The sequence below is a fragment of the Phycodurus eques genome, chromosome 13 (assembly GCF_024500275.1).
Source record: "Phycodurus eques isolate BA_2022a chromosome 13, UOR_Pequ_1.1, whole genome shotgun sequence".
In the NCBI taxonomy this organism is placed as follows: domain Eukaryota; kingdom Metazoa; phylum Chordata; class Actinopteri; order Syngnathiformes; family Syngnathidae; genus Phycodurus; species Phycodurus eques.
This window is the reverse complement of record NC_084537.1, coordinates 2,995,328-3,018,488: the sequence shown is the minus strand read 5'-3', so window position 1 is coordinate 3,018,488 and position 23,161 is coordinate 2,995,328. Positions and strand designations below refer to the sequence as shown.

Here is a 23,161-nt window from a genome sequence, read left to right as displayed (position 1 = left end):
ACTATAAAGTTGTTTCCTTAGAAGTTCCACTTCTTTCCCCTATCTCCAAACAAAAACATCAAATCCATCCAGAAGAATACAACTAATCCTCATTATGCTTGTGGATCCCCATGGCCCTCTAAAAACGAGATTGTCTTTTTTGGTTCAGTACATAACATGACAACATTAATACATAAAAATATCCATCCATCCATTTTCTGTATCGCTTATCCTCACGAGAGTTGTGGGCGTGCTGGAGCCTATCCCAGCTGACTCTGGGCGAGAGGCGGGGTACACTCTGAACTGGTCGCCAGCCAATCGCTGGCCACATATAAAACAAACAACCATTCGCACGCACATATATATTTATATGTATATGTATGTATATATATATATGTGTATATATATATATATATCCAAGTAACCCATGCATACAAAGAAAGTAGAATAAATAAGCTCTGAAATTAAGTTGTGTGTAATAATGTGAAATGACACAGGGAAAAAGTATTGAACACGCCAACTGGTATTTATTTAATACTTTGTACGAAAGCTTTTGTTTCCAATGACAGCTTCAAGACGCCTCCTGTACGGAGAAACTATTTGCATGCATCTTTCTGATGTGATTTTGGCCCATTCCTCCACACATCATCATCTTCTTTTCCTTTTGGCTCATCCCTTTAGGGGTCGCCACAGCGTGTTATCCTTTTCCATGTAAACCTATCTGCTGCATCCTCTTCTAACACCAACTGCCCTCATTTCTTCCCTCACGACATCCATTAACCTTCTCTTTGGTCTTCCTCTAGCTCTCTTGTCTGGCAGCTCCATCCTCATCAGCCTTCTACCAATATACTCACTATTTCTCCTCTGGACGTGTCCAAACCATCGAAGTCTGATCTCTAACTTTGTCACCAAAACATCGAACCTTGGCTGTCCCTCTGATGAGCTCATTTCTAATTTTATCCAACCTAGGTGTGAATGTGCGTGCGAATGGTTGTTTGTTTTATATGTGGCCTGCGATTGGCTGGCGACCAGTTCAGAGTGTACCCCGCCTCTCGCCCAGAGTCAGCTGTGATCGGCTCCAGCACGTATATAATATGAATATATGTGTGTGTGTGTGTGTGTGTGTGTGTGTGTATATATATATATATATATATATATATATATATATATATATATATATATATATGTATGTATGTATATAAAGACAAACAACTTTAAAAAATAAAAACATCGAGTTTCACACCATAATGTTGGTTTAAGAAAATCCTTCATACACAGGTTGTAATTTAGTCACACAAAAAGGCTAGACCGAAGAACCCGAGTCAGGGTCAGTCACGTTGTCCAAACAGTCGGCATGAGGAAAAAGTTTCGGAAAACGTCAGTCACAAGTAGGAGAGGAAGGTGTTAGAGGGTCAATGGGGGCCGCACGCATATACTGGACAAACGCAGAGCCAATCATGATCGACACAGAAAACAAGTGCAATACGATATAGCTAAGCCTGGCAACCGAGTCCTGTTAACCAGTCAGAATCAAGAACCTCAAGCACGGTTCAATGTTCTTCTTTGCCTTACAGGATATAAATCCCTCTAGATAATTTTAAACTTCGACACGGAGTTTGGGAATCTCAACCTTTTAGAATTTTCCAATGTTTAAAGATTTGCGCGCCAGCTGAATCCAAGGCTTTCAAACCTGTTTAGGCGGGAACACGCTGGTTTCCCGCCAGGGGCTTCAACCCGAGGCGTTAACGCGTTTTTCACACGTAGAGACAGACAAAAACAGACATTTTCCAACCTTTTCAAGTCATAAAAATTTACCTTTATCATCTCTTGAAGGTTTGTGCCACTTAAATTTAAACAAAACCGGGAGAGATTGAAACAAGAAATTTAGAGCCTGCGTTTGTTGTGTCGGAGCGACTAAGTGTAATGCAATTACATGTTTGTAAAGATATCTTGGTGTGTATCTGTAATTGGGTGTATCAAACAAAAGTGTATGCTTGCAGCCAGTAATTTCCATTAACACTCACCACTGTGGCGTTCTTCAGGCAGGTGGGATTGCGCCATTTTGAAGTGGCTGCGGTTCATGCGCTGCTCCAGTCCCCACTTTTCCACTTGATCTTGGATGGACATGTTGTTGAGGAAAACTTCCAGCTCTCTGGAGTTAGAAGCCTGAGCCAGAAGATTCTTAGCAAACATCTTGGAGTGCTTGCAGCTCGTTGTCGTCATTCCTGTAATTGACTTAAATCTGGCAGAGCTCCTTGAGAACTGTGCTCAGCTTGAAGGCCCTGAGGGCTGGCTTTTCCTCATGTGCAGATAATTGCAATGATTTGAATGTTCTTTTGTCTCCTTAGCAATGTTTTATATATTGCAGAAAAACTTGACTTTTTTTTTTTTTTTTCCAATATCAGGTTTGATGTCAATGCGACGAGGAGAGGAAGAAGAGACGGTTTACTGGCTCAGTATGGGTAGGACCTTCCATAAGGTTTGCCTCAAAGACAAAATACTCACTGTTACTCGATACTTGCCAAAGTGAGTTCACTGGTATATTCAAATATTGTACAGAATATTATGTAACCAGGCTATATTATTAAACAATAGCCATGACTGTGTGTTTTAGATACCCATATGAGTCAGGTCATATTCAATACAGCTACAGCCTGTGTCCTCCACATGTCGATGCTCAGTTTGTGTCCTGTTGGGTTGAGTTTGGCCATGAAAGACCAGAAGAATATAAATGGAATTACTTGGACCAGTACATCTGCTCTACTGGCTCTGAGGATTTCAGGTATGTCATACAGTATATTTATCATACATTCATACCCTTTGAACTTCTCCACATTTTCTTCCAACCAAAAACCAAAAATGTATTTTATTGTGATTTCATGTGATGTACCATCACAGGGACCGATAATTGTGAAATGGAAAGAAAATGATAAATGGTTTTCAATTTGGTGTTTTACCAATAAACATAAAAAGTGTGGCACGCTAAATTATGCAGTCCCCATAACTCTAATACCCCTACATAAAATCCAGTGCCTTCAAAGGTTACCTAATTAGTAAGTTGGGACTCCTTGTCACAACAATAAAGTTTGTAATTTGCCAAGAGGCATGTTGGGGACACAGAAAACATGGAAAAACGTGCTCTGCTCAACATGTGACCAAATTTAAATTCTTCCCATAAATGGAAAGCGATGGGCCTGATTTACTAAGATCCAGAATAGTGGGTTATATAGTACGTTCACTCAGGTTGCACATGATCTAAGATTGTGGCACAATTGGCAACAGGTGTAGAAAGGAGTGGAGACCGCTGTATTTAAATGAGGATTTTGTGTTTAGGTAGCTGTGATGGTTTTCACTCGGGCTGAATGATATATCGTTATCGTATTTATAGCTACATATGAAGATTCAAAATATCTCAAATTTCACAATATCAGCAATATAGACTTTCCCCGCTTGCAACTTATGTTCAGCTCAGGCAAACTTAATTTTTAAGATTGCCCTAAATGCACCGCTTCAGCCACCCAATCACAAACCTCACTTCATGCTTGCGTTGGTTCGACAGTTAAAGCCAGCCAATGAGAAAGATCTGAGGGAGGGAGCAAGGGAGACACACACAAGCAGTCATGCGCACGCCACATACACAGTTTGGAGAGAAAAATGTGTGCGCACGTTCGACGGATTTTGTGGCAGAAAAATAAGTCATCATCCATTATATGGGGGTATTTTGGATGTGTAAAAAAAATTTTTTTTTTTAAATAAACCCAAAACAGAGTCTGGTGTTACGCAGGTGGCAAAACGACGAAGCAAATTAACTTTTTCGGGCTCCGTGTGCAAGCCATGAGCTCTGCCTTGGCTTCAATACATTGGTCCGTTTTGTAATTTGTGAGAGGTTCTGTCTGAAGCCAGACACGGTTAACAAGGTAGTGTTCCTGACAAATAATCTTTTGAGGTTTCGCTGTAATGCTGTTCTCAAGGCATTGAATCAATCGCAACTGGAATGTTACGGTTGTCTTAGAAGACGTTTGGCCTCTCATTCAAGCAGGCCTCATCAGTTCATGCAGCAAGGCTTAGTTAGGACAGAATTAGCCTGAGTTGCTCTGGAAAACTCAACTATTCATGCTCCAAGATGGAGGTACACCACAAACCACGAATGGTATCATTGTTTCGGAATGCTAAAATGGACAGTCGTTCGCATATCTGGCAGAGAGGCAAAGACAATGAGGCACACCTGGACAAGACATACGCGAATGGAGAGATCTGTTGCCTAATACACAGGGGAGGCAGGAATGATGAGACCAGGTGGAGACAGACAGGTAAGGCACAAGCAAGACAGCGAAACAAAACTCCATGTAATATGAAACAAAAGCAAATGAGATCAAAACATTACCAAGAAAATCCAAAAGGCCAACAGAATACAGATCGTGACAAAAGGAGTTTTCTCATATGGCATGACTCCTTCTTGTGGCTCTATCCAAATCAGCCTTTAGATTATTTCGAAGCTGCAAAATTGCATTCCTGAATAAACGATTTGTGTCAATAATTTTTGTTTCTGTCATTTCAAAAATCAGTTGTCCCTTTCGCCAACCATTTTGCCTTGGCCTCCTCTTTGCCACAATAACTGCAGCCTTCATTACCATAGCCGTGCTGGTTTACAGCTGCTGTTCAGACGGTGCATAGGCACAAACAACAGTCAGGACCCGTCCCCCCACCCGAAGGCGGAGGGAGGCTACCCTCTCGTCCATCGGGGTGAACCCCAACGTACAGGCGCCGAGCCGGGGAGCAATAAGTATACCCACACCTGCTCGGCGCCTCTCACCGTGGGCAACTCCAGAGTGGAAGAGAGTCCAACCCCTCTCAAGAGGACTGGTACCAGAGCCCAAGCTGTGCGTCGAGGGGAGTCCGACTATATCTAGTCGGAACTTCTCGACCTCACACACCAGCTCGGGCTCCTTCCCTGCCAGAGAGGTGACATTCCATGTCCCTAGAGCCAGCTTCTGTTGCCGGGGATGGGATCGCCAAGGTCTCTGCCTTCGGCCACCGCCCAGCTCGCACTACACTGCACCCGACCCCTATGGCCCCTCACACGGGTGGTGAGCCCATGGGAAGGGGGACCCACGTTACCCTTTCGGGCTGTGCCCGGCTGGGCGCCATGGGTGCAGGCCCGGCCACCAGGCGCTCGCCTTCGAGCCCCACCTCCAGGCCTGGCTCCAGAGGGGAGGCCCAGGTGACCCGCGTCCGGGCAAGGGAAACCTAAGTCCATTGTTTGTCATCATCATAAGGGGTCTTTGAGCCGTGCTTTGTCTGGTCCCTCACCTAGGACCTGTTTGCCATAGGGGACTCTGCCAGGGGCATAAAGCCCCAGCCAATTTAGCTCTGAGGATCATTGGGACACACAAACCCCTCCACCACGATACAGTTACAGCTTCGAGGAGGGACCACATCAGGACGCCCTAGGTCGCAGTTCAATGATCGACTTTGTGGTCATGTCATCGGACTTACGGCCGCATGTCTTGAACACTTGGGTGAAGAGTGGGGCAGAGCAGTCAACTGATCACCACCTGGTGGTGAGTTGGCTCCGATGGTGGGTGAAGATGCCGGTCCGACGTGGCAGGGCCAAACGTATTGTGACGCTCTGCTGGGAACGTCTTGCAGAATCCCCTGTCAGAAGGAGTTTCAACTCCCACCTCCGACAGAACTTTGCACACGTTCCGGGAGAGGCGGGGGCCATTGAGTCCGAGAGGACCATGTTCTACGCTTCCGTTGATGAGGTGGCCGACCCGAGCTGTGGCCGTAAGGTGGTCTGTCGTGGCAGCAATCCCCGAACCCGTTGGTGGACACCAACGGTGAGGGATGCCGTCAAGCTGAAGAAGGAGTCCTATCAGGCATTTTTGCCCTGTGGGACTCCTGACACAGCTGATGGGTACCGGCTGGCCAAGCGGAATGCAGCTCTGGTGGACGCTGAAGCAAAAACCCAGGTATGGGAGGAGTTCGGTGAGGCCATAGAGAGAGACTTCCAGACGGCTTCAAGGAAATTCTGGTCAACCATCCGGCGTCTCAGGAGGGGAAAGCAGTGCACCACCAACCATGTGTATAGTGGGGATGGGGTGCTGCTGACCTCGACTCGGGACGTTGTGAGTCGGTGGGGAGAATACTTCGAAGACCTCCTCAATTCCACCGACACACCTTCCCATGAGGAAGCAGAGTCTGGGTTCGCTGAGGCGGGCTCTCCTATCCCTGGGGTTGAGGTCACCGAGGTGGTTAAAAAGCTACTCGGTGGCAAGTCCCCGGGGGTGGATGAGATTTGCCCAGAGTTCCTAAAGGTTCTGGATGTTGTGGGGCTGTTCTGGTTGACAGGCCTCTGCAACATCGCGTGGACATCGGGGACAGTGCATCTGTATTGGCAGACTGCAGTGGTGGTCCCCGTTTTTAAGAAGGGGGACCGGAGAGTGTGTTCTAACTACAGGGGGATCACACTCCTCAGCCTCCCTTGTAAGGTTTATTCAGGGGTTGCTGAGAGGAGGGCCCGTCGGGAAGTCGAATCTCAGTTCCAGGAGGAGCAGTGTGGTTTTCGTCCTGGCCGTGGAACAGTGGACCAGCTCTACACTCTTGGCAGGGTCCTCGATGGTCCATGGGAGTTCGCCCGACCAATATACATGTGTTTTGTGGACTTGGAGAAGGCGTTCAACCGTGTCCTTCGGGGAGTACTGTAGGGGGTGCTTCGGGAGTATGGTGTACCGAGCCCCCTGTTACGGGCTGTTCGGTCCCTGTACGACCGGAGTCAGACTTTGATCCGCATATCCGGCAGTAAGTCGGACTCGTTCCCGGTGAGGGTTGGACTCTGCCAAGGCTGCCCTTTGTCACTGATTCTGTTCATAACTTTTATGGACAGAATTTCAAGGCGCAGCCGAGGCGTAGAGGGGGGTCCGGTTTGGTGGCCTCCGTATTGCATCTCTGCTTTTTGCAGATGATGTGGTTCTGTTGGCTTCATCAAACCGTGATCTCCAACTCTAACTAGAGCCATTCGTGAGCAGTTCGCAGCCAAGTGTGAAGCTGCTGGGATGAGAATCAACACCTCCAAATCTGAGACCATGCTCCTTAGTCGGAAAAGGGTGGCGTGCCCTCTCCGGGTTGTGGATGAGATCCTGCCCCAAGTGGAGGAGTTCAAGTATCTTGGGGTCCTGTTCACGAGTGAGGGAAGAATGAAACGGGAGATCGACAGGCGGATCGTTGCAGTGTCTGCAGTGATGCAGACTTGGTATCGGTCCGTTGTGGTAAAGAAGGAGCTACGCCGAAAGGCGAAGCTCTCAATTTACTGGTCGATCTACGTTCCTACCCTCACCTATGGTCACGAGCTGTGGGTCGTGACCAAAAGAACAAGATCCCGGATACATGCGGCCTAGATGAGTTTCCTCCGCAGGGTGTCCGGGCTCTCTCTTAGAGAGAGGGTGAGAAGCTCGGTCATCCGGGAGGATCTCAGAGTAGAGCCACTGCTCCTCTACATCAAGAGGAGCCAGATGAGGTGGCTGGGCCTCCCGGACGCCTCCCCGATGAGGTGCTCCGGGCACGTCCCACCGGGAGGAGACCCCGAGGACGACCCAGGACACGCTGGAGAAACTACGTCTTTCGGCTGGCCTGGGAACGCCTCGGGATCCCCCCGTAAGAGCTGGATGAAGTGGCTGGGGAGAGGGAAGTCTGGACGTCCCTGCTAAAGTTACTACCCAAGCGACCCGACCTCAGATAAGCGGTAGAAAATGGATGGATGGGTGGATGGATGACGTACACCAGGCCCTGTCCTAGTCTCCGTCTCACAGCAGGGCAGTGTGGAGGAGTGGGGGTTCTCTGGTGGTCGCGTGTCTCTGTGACGCCTCAAATGTCTATTTTTATTTATTTATATATATCAGAATCAGAATCAGAATCATCTTTATTTGCCAAGTATGTCCAAAACACACAAGGAATTTGTCTCCGGTAGTTGGAGCCGCTCTAGTACAACAGACAGTCAATTTACAGAACACTTTGGGGACATCAAGACATTGACAAAAAACAATTGTGCAAAAAGATGCAGAGTCCTCTAGCACTTAGAGCAGTTCGAACGACTAATATTGCAATAGTCCGGTGCAATGACCATTGTGCAAAGGGCGGTGAGACTTCAAGGAGTGTATGCGGTTTAAAGTGACGAGTAGTGCGATCATCTGGGACAATGTTGGTTGTGCAAATGTTACAGATACTCCTCAATCAGTGTGCAAATGGAGCAGATGCTACACTGGCATGAGTGGCCAGTATATGCAAATAGTTCAGCATGGCGAGACAACTACAGTGAGTGCACGAGTAATACATAATTGGCCCCACAGAAATGTGACAACGAACTCAAGTCAAAAAATTGCCAGCTTGTTGTAATGGAATTATAGGTTAGGTGTTTATTAAGAAGTTGATCGCAAGAGGGAAGAAGCTGTTGGAATGTCTACTAGTTCTAGTTTGCGTTGATCGGTAGCGCCTACCTGAGGGAAGGAGCTGGAAGAGCCGGTGACCGGGGTGCAGACGGTCCAAGAGGATTTTGCACGCCCTTGTCTTAGTTCTGGCAGCGTGCAAGTCCTCAATGGTGGGTAGGAGGGTACCGACAATCCTTTCAGCAGTTTTGATGATTGTCCGTTGCAGTCGGAGTTTGTCCTTTTTTGTAGCAGCACCAAACCAGACTGTGATGGAAGAACACAGGACTGATTCGATGACCGCTGTGTAGAACTGTCTCAGCAGCTCCGATGGCAGGCCGTGCTTTCTCAGAAGCCGCAGGAAGTACATCCTCTGCTGGGCCTTTTTGAGGACGGCGTTGATGTTGTTCGCCCACTTCAGGTCCTGAGAGATTGTAATTCCCAGGAACTTGAAGGTCTCGACGGTTGACACAAGGCAGCTGGACAACGTGAGGGGCAGCTGTGGCGAAGGATGCCTCCTGAAGTCCACGATCATCTCTACCGTCTTGAGCGTGTTCAGCTCCAGGTTGTGTCGGCCGCACCACAGCTCCAGCCGCTCCGCTTCCTGTCGATATGCAGACTCGTCACCGTCCTTGATGAGGCCGATGACAGTGGTGTCATCTGCAAACTTCAGGAGCTTGACATATATATATATATATATGTATATGTGTAAAAAAAAAAGAAAGAAAAGAAAAGTACGGTTTGGTTCAGGTGCTGTGGACAGATGAAAGAAGTTAAGGCACGATGAAAGCATGATGACGAATTGTGATGTGGGGAAGGCATGACGTGGGTTTGCAGCAACATGCGGCATGATAGAACAAACATAGCAGTTACAGCGATTTTTGAGAGTGTGCTACATGAAGGGCGTAAAGAAACCAAACATTCATACTGTAGGAAGTGGCAATCGCATGTAACCAAAGAAGCTCGTCATAGTTGTCATGTCTCGTTAGGTACAAAATGGCTTTAACTGTCAATGTGGGAGCATCATACACACATTGAACACAATAATTATGGCAAGTAATGCTAAACCACAGAGGAGGAGTTTGAAACCCCGGGGAGAAGTCATCTTCTTCTTCAGTTCTTCCGCCGAGTTAAGCAAGTGCGCGTGTGTAGGTGTGGCATGCAAGCGTCAGTTCAGACAACAGATATGTGGTCGTCGTTCGGCTTTTATCTTCTGCTCCTCCGTCACCTATCAATATGCAATCAGTTACCAGCACTGATTGTTGCTAAAATTGTACACTGGAAGTGAATAATATTTAGAGACTATTCAGCCACATCGAACTTATGCAGCAAGCTGCTCCTTTCCGGTCGTGGTGAGTATTCAGCTTTATCAGGCCAGGCTTTCCGACCACCCTGTTGCAGAAGGAGGAAGAGGAGGAGTTGAGACCATATGAGGCGCTGGAACTGTCTTGCAGTGTGATGTGTGAACCCACGTAGCTCCTTCAGTAACTTTCACAGCCATGTGAGTGACCAAGAGGACTTGAAAGCACCCAAGCCATCGCTGAAGTCTCCACGTCTTTCGCCGGACGTTCTTGATCAACACGAAGTCACCAGGTTTGATGTTGTTCAGGGGTCCGTCAACCGCTCTGGGCAGTGCTGAGATTAGTCAAAGACGTGCAATACCTGATTGTGTCCATCGGCAAGCCTGGAGGTTTCAATCCGACATTTGAGGGCCTGCAAAGAGGATCTCAAAGGGAGACAAATTGTGGCTATGACGCACACACATCTCATATACATCAACAGAATTGTTAGGCACTTAATCCAATTTAATTTACTCTCTTCACAACATTTAGTCAATTTGGTTTCCAAGTCCCATTTTCTTTCTCTCCCGCACCACCAGATTGAGGGTGGTAGCTCCAATGTGTTCTGAGGTCAAATTGAATGCTGGGTCATCACTTCACTTACAAATTGTGTGCCGTTATCAGAGGACAGTTTTTCAGGAATTCCCCATCAGTCAATAGTGCTGTTGCCACTGTGGAACCAGATGCATGTTTTGCAGGAAATACTTCAATCAATTTTGAAAATATGTTTCAATTATGCATAACAAAAAAAAAACAATAAAACAGACGAGAGAAATGTGGCTATTTTGGCCCATCCAAACACCATCCACAAAAGACGCACCACATTTGACGCAACACAGTGCGTTCAGTGGGAGAAGACAGTGAGTGAAGGTCCGAGAAGAAGAGGGGCATGCGAGGGAGGGGGTGAGAGAGGAGACCCTGTCTCTCATTCCCTTGAGAGACAGGGTCTGGCATGTTGGTGTGTGCTGTATATTTGTAGACAGCGATAGGAGGAGGATGGCGTCGAGGAGACTAGCAACCTTATCATGGCGAAGAACAGGTTTGTCATCGCATTTCAACAAGATACGATGGCGCCAGTGGGCGCCGACGTCATGAACCACTCCGAAGGCATCACGAGACTCTTGTGTAGATTGTGACAGATGGACCTTTTCCTAGGCGGGAGGCCTCAGTGAGCGGTATCAACTCAGCTTCTCACGCCAAGTAATAATAAGAAGGGAGTGGTGAGGAACCCACAACATGGAAGGCATCAACAACAGCACTGTGTTGTAGCGGAGCCAACGCGCAGCAGACAGGTGAGAGGAATGTTGTTCCTGTAAGATAGAATTTACACAGTGAGGAACGCACAAAGTTAGTGGCGAATACCCCACATAGTCACGTTCGACGAGAACAGCCTGTTGACAGGAGGCTACCCCGTGAGCACGCAGGAAGGCGCCGTGCCACTGTATCAAGTTGACAAAGGGAAGTACTCTACCGGGCGAAGGAGGTCGCCATGACGCTTGTCCACAAACTGAACAAAGGCCTTGGGTGAATCAGAAAGCCCAAGAGTGTGCAGGACTGCAGGGCACACATCAGATGTGCGCTTATCACGCTGAAGTTTGCTCCACCAGAGAAATGTGCACAGCTGTGCATAAACACACAGACAACACAACATAAAAAAACATACAGCTGTGCAAAGTCATGACTAGAGGTGCAGCATATAACAATCCATTTAAGGATTAAGTTTATGTTGAAATTGTCAAAATTGTACTATATTTAAAACACTGATCATTATCCCAATCCCAAAAGGCTACTCCCTTTCTGGTCTCTCGGCCTCATTCTCACTACTTCATAAAACAAAGCAAAAAAACTCTTGCTCTAAAATCTTACCCACACTAGTTAATCACCAATCCTAAAAAAAAATAAAAATAACAGCAACAGCTCACAACACATTACATAAGTAATAACACTCACACACATACCGTTTCCACAACCAAACAATGCATCAAACACTTGGCCAAGATTCCAGCATTCAAACACCACACACATACCTGTACATAAACACATCAGTAATCAGCAGACTGCACAGCCACTCACACTAAGTCGTTTATGTTCATAAGATGAACATATGTCTTGTCAGTCAGATTGTCTTGTCTTCAGTCTCAAATACCTTTTAAGCTTTTGTCATTTTAAGGTGTGTAAAGCATTTGGTTACATTTTTAATGTATAAGGTACTATGTAAATAAATGTGGTTTAATCATTTGACAGCAGTTGAAACATTGTTTCAAACAAAACTGTTAACACTGAGTGCAAACAAGTCATGGTTTTGAACTCGGTGTTGTGAATTGCGCATTTTCACACATCCGTTATTCTCACCCCTCACAGTAAGTCAACATTTTGCTTTTCACATTTGTGTTCATCATTTATTTATATCAATGGAATTAACCATGAGATTAACCAGGATTTTAATTTATCTGATCCCCCCCCAAAAAATATACCTTGGTTTATTTAAAATTTTCAATCATCAATTAAGGCATTTAAAAAAAAAAATTCTCCATACCAAATGTCCAACAGTGAATAGTTTCTTGAAACCTTGAAAGATTACCAGTAACCGTCCTCCATTTCGGATGAGTCCTCGATTACCATCCCTTAGACCCCAGGGCAAGTTACATCACCCCCAGTTCCAAACCGGTACAGCTTAGGTCCCAAACCAAACATCTACGCGGGGAATAGAGCCTCAGACAATTACAACTAATAATACTACATTTCAGGTAGTTCAGTATTCTCATCTGCATTAGTCATGGTTGTTGTGATGGGACTTCATAGTTGGATACATGAACTCCATAAGTGTGTATATTAATGTCTGGTGATGACTAAATTTATTAACTAGCCTAAGCAAAGCAGTGTTATTGGTGTGAAGTGTTATTGGTGTGAAAAAATAACAAAAAGAAAGAGCAATGTTGAATGGAGTGTCTGTCTGTATATCACCAGTCAAGCGCTGCTCTGTCTTTGGGGGCGCCAGGAGTCAGCCAGAGGTTGGACGAACTGGGTCCCCCACCACTGATCCACAATGGTAGCATCTTCTGCACCCTCCGCGTTCCCTTCCCTTGTCCAGTATCCTCACCCTCCTAAAATCGAGTTCAGCGATGCTTTGCTGTCCATGAGGCCGTCCTCGAGTGCATCCCGCAAGGCCTAGCGATGTGGGAGTGAGGTGGCTGCTCTTGTTGTGACACTGCAGCATGCTGTGTGAGAAGGTGGTGGGGTGGGGTGGGGATGGGGGGGGGGGGGGGGGGGGCTGTACTGTGGGTTGCAGGAGACGGTTCAGTTGTTGGTCTTCCAGATTGCACTCTTCTAGATCTTTGTCAAAAGGTGATTGAATTGTGGAGGCCACTGTGAAACCGAGCTCGCGACCACAAGCTGACATCCTCTCCTTGGCCAGCTGGGACAGTTTAGACCACAGGCGATACACAGTTATCAGTAACTTGCCCGACACATAGTTTTTTGTCAGAAAGCTTCTGTCCCTGTTCGCATCTAAATCCAACAGTCAACCACATTTCCAGACATATGACATTTTTCTCTAAAAGTTCCAAACCCTTTACTTTCTTTTTTTCAAAAGCTAACATGTACACTTGTGAGTCGGCCTTACTCTTTTTTGCTCTTCCCACTTTACATTTCCAGTTCCCGTTAGAAGCGCTTCTCTTTTTTTAGAATATTCAAATGGCTTAGAAATTGTTGGGGACCCTAACCCCTGACTGTCGGACTCTAACCTGGGAACCTTAACCCCTGAACTCCAACCGAGAGGGCTTTAACCTAGGCTTTAACTGGGCTCAGACTTAAGAACTTTAAACCAGGAGCTTAACCCAAACGTAATTACTCAGACCTTACCAATGGAATGTGGGGAGAGCTATTACCAATACCACTTATTACAAAGGCAATATTGTTTCAAATACAGTACACCATATGAAATGTGATTTTCAAGGAATAAAAAATTTCTTTACTGTAATTTTTTGTTTGGAGGTCCGTGTGGATACTGAGGTGATAGCCGACATTCAGAGCCCCGGGAGCCCCCCGTCCTTAAGTCTTTGGGTGGAGGCAGGACTCGTGTGTTGGTCCTGGATGATTAATCACTCCCAGGGTCCCCCAAAAAATAATTATTTTGAAGTTAAGCACTTAATTTGAACACATACTTTATTTTTAGTTATCTGCTCTTATTTTGACATTCACAGCCCTACTTTTATTTAGTAAATGAATAAACACACACCCCGGGGACGACCCAGGACGCGCTGGAGAGACTACGTCTCTCGGCTGGCCTGTGAACGCCTCGGGATCCCCCCGGAAGAGCTGGATGAAGTGGGTGGGGAGAGGGAAGTCTGGGCATCCCTGCTAAAGAAGAAGAATCACCTTTTATTGTCATGAACATGCATGCATGCACATGAAATTTGTTCTCTGCATTTAACCCATCACAGTGAACACATACACATGTTAGTGGAACACACTGGAGCAAGGGGCAGCTGCAGCGCCCGGGGAGCATTTCGGGTATCAGTGTCTTGCTCAAGGACACCACAGCCGTGAGTCTGGGGGATGTTGGCAGATGGTCCAGTCGCGGTCTTGAACGTAGGTCCCCCACGGTGGCAGGCGATGATCTTAACCATTGGGCCATGGTTGCCTTAAAGCTATTGCCCCCGCGACCTGACCTCACAGATAAGCGGAAGAAAATGGATGGATGAAATCCCCAAATTCCTTGCAATTGTACGTTGAGGAACATTGTCCTTAAACTGTTTGACTGTTTTCTCATGCACTTGTTCCAAAAGAGGAGAACCTCGCCCCATCTTTGCTTGTGAATGAATGAGCAATTCACGGAAGCTCCTTTTATACCCAATCATGGCACCCACCTGTTCCCAATTAGCCTGTTCACCTGTGGGATGTTCCAAACAGGTGTTTAATGAGCATTCCTCAAGTTTCTCAGTCTTTGTTGCCACTCTGTCCCAGTTTTTTTGGAACCTGTTGCAGCCATAAAATTCTAAGTTTATGATTTATTTGCTTAAAACAATCAAGTTTATCAGTTTGAACATTAAATATCTTGTCTTTGCAGTGTATTCAATTAAATCTAGGTTGAACATGATTTGCAAATCATTGTACTCTGTTTTTATTTATGTTTAACACAACGTCCCAACTTCATTGGAATTGTGGTTGTAGATACTCAGTTGTCGAACGACGAAATTCAAAGTAAATTTACAGAAAAAAAGGTTGTTGAAGAAGAGATGAGGATTGTGAAAAGGGAGGTGGCAGAGGCCGGACAGAAATTGTATGAGTTGTAGGAGAGGTTGGAGAAAAAGAAAAGAGAAAATGTGTTGTGCAGATTGGCCATCACATGAAATCCCAATAAAATGTATTATTTCCGGTTGTAACTTGACCATATATAATTGCTCGTTTTAAATTTTCATCCATCAAAAAACACGAATTTGCAGGGGACCCTTCAAAGTGATAGAATTTTTAGTTCTGTTCCCTAAAACATAGCTTGTGACAGACTGGAGTGAATCATTTAAATGCAAACATTTGGGCGGGAATTAATTTTAATGTGATTATATTCTTAAAACTGTAACTTCAGATGTGAGCATAATCTTATGATGAATATTGACTTTCCTCTTCCTATGCTAGTTTGATCGACTCACTAAAGTTCTGGAGGACAAGGTTCCTCTTGCTTCCAGCTGGAGGAGCTCGGCGTGTGGCTGATGGAGATGGGCACTGGGATGTTTACGGAGATGGATCAAATACAGGAATGGGTGGTAGTGGTGATTGGTTCCTGCTGGATGGCTTCATCCGCTTCCTTGAGGGAGTCAACCGCATTCGACGACGTCATCGTTCCGACAGGATAATCAGAGTGAGTCTTGGTCGAAAAATAATATGGTTATGGATAGTCTCAGAGCTGTTAAATGCCGCCACAGCTACCTAACAAAACAAACTCAAACAAAAACATTAAACCTATGAGCTACCTTGGGCTAGCTAATACAGCTAAACACAATGCAGAGCTGCGGAGGCGAGAGTTTGCTTTGTGTTCGCAGCAGGAACTTGCACAGACATTTTGGGGGGCAGGGGCTCAAGTGAGAAAAAGGACACATCTTGTAATTCATGACTGAATAAATAATCGGACATCTCTGACTTATCTATTTATTTCAGTGCCATTACAGTCACATAATTGTTGAATACTCCTCAGATTTCTGCAAAATATCACCACACACAATTTTTTTCTATAGTTTTCACTGGGTTTATCACAAGAGTAAGCAAGAACAACAGCTGTTGCACCATGTGTTTTGTATGCTACTGATCTCTGGTGAATATTTAGAATAACTGACTGCACCAGAGAGAGGTGTACATGGTAAGAATTTTCAACTATAGAATCAAAATGTGTTCATTTTTGCACAAGACAATAAATTACTTATTGAATCATTGAAATAAATGGTACTTCAAAGTAAACGTACTCTTCACACAAAAATTTCTTTCCAAAAATAAGCAAACCAACCTATCCCCGAAAAACCAGTTCGGCCAATGTATAGTAACTGAATACTGTTACTGTCAGGTTCAGTGCATTCTACATTCCTCTTGCTCATTTTGTACAAAAAAAATAAATAATTAAAATTAAAGGTCCTAAACTCTTATTACTGACTTTCTCTGTGCTTTGTAGCTTTTTTTTTTAACTTGTTAGGTATTTTCTTGTCTTCTCTTTTTGCTTTTAATTTTTCTTTACATAAGCAACCTTCTATGGGAGCTATTTCTCTGTAGATGTTTACAATCAAAATGATTCCAAAGCTGTTTAAAACATGACTCTTGAGGTAAAGAGTGTTTTCATGTTCTAGTCATTTTTAGTTGGTTTATGGATCCGTACTCTCTTTCACTCTAAAAGAAGAAAATTTCCCAAAAATACAGTATTTAGATGCCATTTTTTAAATTGCCCTCTTGTCTGTGTGTAACTGCAGACTTCTTAATTCCTTAAGTTCTGTGATGATTTGTTTTCCTTGATTCTTTTTATTGCAATGCCTAGACAATTGCAAATGCATGGAAATTATCCATCCATCCATTTTCTACCGCTTATCCGAGGTCGGGTCGCGGGGGCAGTAACCTTAGCAGGGACTCCCAGACTTCCCTCTCCCCAGCCACTTCATCCAGCTCACTTCATCCCCAGGGGGATCCCGAGGCGTTCCCAGGCCAGCCAAAGGATGTAGTCTGTAAATTAGTGAATTTTAATGAGGTCACAATTCCCACAATGTGCTGTTTTAGACATGTCATAGTGAGATACACCTAACTGTATTTACCTGTAGTGTTCCAGTATATAATCCTGTATGACCAGGGAATAGATGAAGAGCCTTAGCTAAACCAAGCATATCAGCGAGCTCATGTGTGTGCCTTAGCAAGACATGTTAACTATGATTGATCTTGTCATTTGTGAACTTGAGATTTTCCTTCATCACCACTCACTTCCAAGAGTAGAAACAATTGAAAAACTGAGCATAAGTCACAAATCATCGCCTCCATGGCAGCAAATAAACTACACTTCTGACAATCAGAATCAGAATCATCTTTATTTGCCAATTATGTCCAAAAAACACACAAGGAATTTGTCTCCGGTAATTGGAGACGCTCCAGTACGACAACAGACAGAGAACACTTTTGAGACATAAAGACATTGAGAAAAACAGTCACTGAGCAATAAAGGGTTGCAAGTTATCTGGTAATGTCGGTACATTATTATTATTATTATTATTTTTTTTTGACAATTGTGCAAAAAGATGCAGTCCTCTAGCACTTAGAGCAGTTCGAATGACTAATATTGCAATAGTTTGGTGCAATGACCGTTGTGCAAGGGCGCTGAGACTTCAAGATATGCAAATAGTGCAGCGTGGTAAGACTACTACAGTGAGTGCACGGGTAATATATAATTGGCCCGACAGAAATGTGACAACAAACTCAAGACAAAAAATTGCCAGCATGTTGCAATGGAATTGTAGGTTAGGTGTTTAAGAAGTTAATTGCAAGAGGGAAGAAGTTGTTGGAATGTCTGCTAGTTCTAGTTTGCATTGATCGGTAGCGCCTACCTGAGGGAAGGAGCTGGAAGAGCTGGTGTCCTGGATGTGGAGGTTCCGAGAGGATTTTGCACGCTCTTGTCTTAGTTCTGTCAGCGTGCAAGTCCTCAAGGGTGGGTAGGGGGGTATCGACAATCCTTTCAGCAGTTTTGATTGTCCGTTGCAGTCGGAGTTTGTCCTTTTTTGTAGCAGCACCAAACCAGACTGTGATGGAAGAACACAGGACTGATTCGATGACTGCTGTGTAGAACTGCCTCAGCAGCTCCTGTGGCAGGCCGTGCTTTCTCAGAAGCCGCAGGAAGTATATCCTTAGCTTTTGAGGACGGAGTTGATGTTGATCGCCCACTTCAGGTCCTGAGAGACTGTAATTCCCAGGAACATGAAGGTCTTGACGATTGACACAAGGAAGCTGGACAGCGTGAGGGGTAGCTGTGGCGAAGGATGCCTCCTGAAGTCCACGATCATCTCTAGTCTTGAGTGTGTTCAGCTCCAGGTTGTGTTGGCCGCACCACAGCTCCAGCCGCTCCACTTCCTGTCGATATGCAGACTTGTCACCGTCCTTGATGAGGCCGATGACAGTGGTGTCATCTGCAAACTTGAGGAGGTGCATTGAGGTGCAGTCGTTCGTGTAGAGAGAGAAGAGCAGCGGAGAGAGGACACAACCTTGGGGTGCCCCAGTGCTGATGCTGCGTGTGGATGAGGTGGCCTCCCCCAGCCTCACCTGCTGTGTCCTGCCTGTCAGGAAGCTGCAAATCCACTGGCAGGTGGCAGGTGAGACGCTGAGCTGGAGAAGCTTGGTTGAAAGGAATTCAGGGATGATGGTGTTGAACGCTGAGCTGAAGTCCACGAACAGGATCCTTGCGTAGGTCCCTGCACTGTCGATGTGTTCTAGGATGAAGTCCAGTCCCATGTTGACTGCATCATCCGCAGACCTGTTTGCTCGTTAGGCAAACTGCAGGGGTCCAGCAAGGGGCCTGTGACGCTCTTGAGGTGGTCCAGCATGAGACGTTCAAAGGACTTCATGACCACAGATGTCAAGCCGACAGGCCTGTCGTCATTTGGACCCGAGATTGCAGGTTTCTTGGGTACTGAAATGATGGTGGGGCGTTTGAAACAGGATGGTACTTCCCACAATTCCAGAGATCTATTGATTATCTGAGTGAAGACTGGAGCGAACTGGTCCGCGCAGACTTTGAGGCAGGATGGGGACACATGTTCTGGGCCTGCCGCTTTGTTAATCTTTTGTTGTTTGAAGATGCGTCTCACATCCGCAACGCAGATGTCGGTGGTGTGATAGTGGTCGGTGGTGTGGCTGGGTGGGTGTGAAAGTGTCCTTTTCAAATCTGCAGTAGAAGGTATTCAAGTCGTTGGCTAGTGTGCTATTGTTCTCAGCTTGGGGGGATCGTCACTTGTAATTTGTCAGTGTTTGGAATGCATAACGGTGGCACGGTGGACGACTGGTTAGAGCGTCAACCTCACAGTTCTGAGGACCCGGGTTCAATCCCCGGCCCCGACTGTGTGGAGTTTGCATGTTCTCCCCGTGCCTGCGTGGGTTTTCTCCGGGCACTCCGGTTTCCTCCCACATCCCAAAAACATGCATTAATTGGAGACTCTAAAATTGCCCGTAGGCATGACTGTCAGTGCGAATGGTTGTCTGTTTGTATGTGCCCTGCGATTGGCTGGCAACCAGTTCAGGGTGTACCCCGCCTCTTGCCCGATGACAGCTGGGATAGGCTCCAGCGCGCCCGCGACCCTAGTGAGGATAAGCGGCTCAGAAAATGGATGGATGGATGGAATGCATAACCGGACTGATTTAGAGTCGTTTGCGCTAAAGTATTGTTATCAAGAAGGGAAGATGAGGAGAAAGCTGGAGTAGCCATCATAATTGCTTGGGGTGTCCCGATCTGATCTTTGAGATCGGAAATCGGTCCGATGTCTGTAAAAAAACCAAAAAACAAACAAACAAAAAAAACAGTATTGGATCAGACTGGGTCTAAAATCTCAGATTTTACCACTCTTTATAGAAGTTCATTCCATGCGGCGCTCCAGCACTTTTATCCAGCAGCAAATGGACGGCATGCAGATACCACGTGATCACAACAACATTTTGCTAAGGTGCTAACATAGTAGCAAGGAGTAAGAGTGAATGTTGCTTGCTTAAAGTCGTTTATTGAAACTCCAGCTGAACAAAAGAATTGCACCTATTGAATTTTCAAATAGATCACAGCCTTAATTTCTTTCTTTCTTCTTGTTTAGAAATCACTTGCTCAAAGTGAACACACGATGAATGAAAAACATAATTGACGAACTAACGAAAATTAGCATTGAACTCGAGGCAGTTATAGCTCTCAAAATAATGAATATTGACACACAAATGCTGTATAACCACATACAAACGATATAGCAATACTCTCGGGCATATATTATAATAATATTCGATCATGACTTCTACTTTGTTACTGCAAGTGTGTATCTCATTGCGTGTATCACACTACCCTTCAGAGGCCAAGACATGCACAGCAGGAACAGTGATTCACAATACAACTGAACCACAGTTGCATCAAGAAGTTCAAAAGCGTATTTACGCACGTGGAGAAAGCAAATGATGTTCCCACCATATAATAATCGTCCCAAAAAATGTATCAATAAATAACTGAATTGAACTTTAATTTTTATTTTGCCCTATTTGTATTCATGTATTATATATTGACCATGAAATGTTTTTTTTCATGGTTTCGTAATTTATTTTTGTTATTATTTTTAAAGTTAGTTTATGTAACCCATTGGTTAGTAATGAATGGGTCAGTTTTTCCTATACCTCCTGTTGCTGATTCTTCTCTGTTGGAGTAATATCATTTCATCAAGCCGTTTCTAACATTCCATACTACAAAATATGTAAAGTACCGTAATTTCTCGTGTATAATGCGCACCCATGTATAATACGAACCCCCAAAGTTAACCTCAAAATTCTGGACAGCCCTACTTTTATTTAGTAAATTAGAAAACACAGTTGTGCTCATATGTTTGATCACCCAGGCAGAATTTGTAAGATGGGTGCAATTCTTTAAAGAAAACATGAAGGACCAGGTGAAACGCATTTAATTTTATTTTAATGGGATTCAAATTAGACAGTCAAGCATTTCAGAAAAGCATTATCATTAAACAAAACATAACCATAAAGAAATTAATGATGTTGTTGTTCAGTGAGTCATATTTCACAAAAACAATATTTCACAAATTCTGCCAGGGTATGTAAACTTATGAGCAAAACTGTATATATATGCAGTCATACATACGTACCCCTGTCATATTGGAATAAAAGTGTAGGCTACATTTTTTTTTTTAATAACCACTAGTTGGCGGTGGCATTTTGGAATGAAAGTGTACAGCTTATAACCACTAGATATGGCGGCGTACATTTATAAAATGTGAAAGTTTTTTTCCATTTGCCCCTATACCTATGTATAATGCGCACTATTGACTTTTGACAATTTTTGGGGGGGAAATGCGCATTACACACGAGAAATTACGGTATGTATGATAATTGCTGACATCGGATCTGACCAATATCAGAATCAGCCAAATTTCAAGCCTCCAACATCGGTATCAGATCGGAAGTGAAAAAGTTGGATTGGGACATACCTAGTAATTGCTAAACTATTGTGACATGTTGTCGAGAAACACTGACATAAGTGATTGGGTGATATGGTTGTAGCGTGTATTGGCGTTGTAAAAAACTTTTTTTAAGGAATAAATATGTCGAAGGTGAACGCCTACTTAGGAAGTACGAGTTCTCGATTACAGAGGTCTTATCCAAACACACAAACAATACAGGTAGTGGTTTTTTATAGAATTTATTTTTTTCTAAATCTAGCATGGGAATCTACAGGAAACAATACTGAGGGGTCAAACTACAGAATAAAGGACAGACAAAAAAATTGGTAAAGGAGCTCGACTCGGGGTGCAAGCTGGCGTGAGGATATTGCAGGGGTCACCCACCTTTTTGAGGCTGAGAGCTATTTCGTGAGCACTGATAGTATGAAGGGCTACATGACCTGTTTGCGGCAAACTTCTGAAATAACAAAACTGCACGGATCACTTTTTAGTAATAATAATAAATAGAATAGCAGTAGTATTAACACTATGTGAAGAGACTGCTCACATATCAATCGTAATTATTTTCCACAATATCCATCCATTTTCTACCGCTTATCCGAGGTCGGGTCGCAGGGGCAGTAGTTTTAGCAGGGACGCCCCGACTTCCCTCTCCCCAGCCACTTCATCCATCTCTTCCGGGGGGATCCCGAGGTGTTCCCAGGCCCGGCGAAGGATGTAGTCTCTTCAGCGTGTCCTGGGTCGAACGTAGCGAGTCCTGGGTCGAACGTAGCATGTATACGGGATCTTGTTCTTTTGGTCACGACCCACAGCTCGTGACCATAGGTGAGGGTAGGAACGTAGATCGACCAGTAAATCGAGAGCTTCGCCTTTCGGCTTAGCTCCTTCTTTACCACAACGGATCGATACAAAGTCTGCATCACTGCAGACGCTGCACCGATCCGCCTGTCGATCTCCCGTTCCATTCTTTCCTCACTCGTGAACAAGACCCCAACATACTTAAACTCCTCCACTTGGGACAGGATCTCATCCCCGACCTGGAGAGGGCACGCCACCCTTTTCCGACTGAAGAACATGGTCTCACATTTGGAGGTGCTGATTCTCATCCCAGCCGCTTCACACTCAGCTGCGAACTGCTCCAGTGAGAGTTGGAGGTCACGGCTTGATGAAATCCAACAGAACCACATAATCCGCAAAAAGCAGAGATGCAATACTGAGGCCACTAAACAGGACCCCCTCTACGCCTCGACTGCGCCTAGAAATGATGTTCCCAGGCAAGCCAAGATACGTAGTCGATCCAGCGTATCCTGGGTCGTCCCGGGGTCTCTTCCCGGTGGGATGTGCCCAGAAGTTCTCACACCAGGGAGGCATCCTAAACAGATGCTCTTCTCAACGCGGAGGAGCAGCGGCTCGACGCTGAGCCCATCCCGGATGACAGAGCTTCTCACCCCATCTTTAAGGGAAAGCCCAGACACGCTGCGGAGGAAACTAATTTCGGCCGCTTGTATCCGGGATCTTGTTCTTTCGGTCAAGACTCACAGCTCATGACCACAGCTCCTTCTTCACCACAATGGACCGATACAAAGACCTGGAGAGAGCACTCCACCTTTTTCCGACTGAGGACCATGGTCTCAGATTTAGAGGTGCTGATTCTCATCCCATCCGCTTCACACGCGAACCGCTCCAGTGAGTGTTGGAGATCACGGCCTGATGAAGCCAACAGAACCACATCATCTGAAAAAAGCAAAGATGA

The 23,161-nt window shown here is 45.2% G+C and overlaps 1 protein-coding gene across 13 annotated transcripts in view; it reads left to right on the top strand.

The window, feature by feature from the left end:
• depdc5 (DEP domain containing 5, GATOR1 subcomplex subunit) overlaps positions 1–23,161 on the top strand; it is a 222,700-nt gene that overhangs the window by 128,964 nt on the left and 70,575 nt on the right. For all 13 annotated transcript variants that reach the window (XM_061695209.1, XM_061695212.1, XM_061695211.1 and 10 more), the window contains 3 exons: positions 2,385–2,505; positions 2,594–2,761; positions 15,374–15,596. In XM_061695209.1, the coding sequence (XP_061551193.1) occupies positions 2,385–2,505; positions 2,594–2,761; positions 15,374–15,596 (512 nt within the window). The remainder of the gene's footprint in view (positions 1–2,384; positions 2,506–2,593; positions 2,762–15,373; positions 15,597–23,161) is intronic.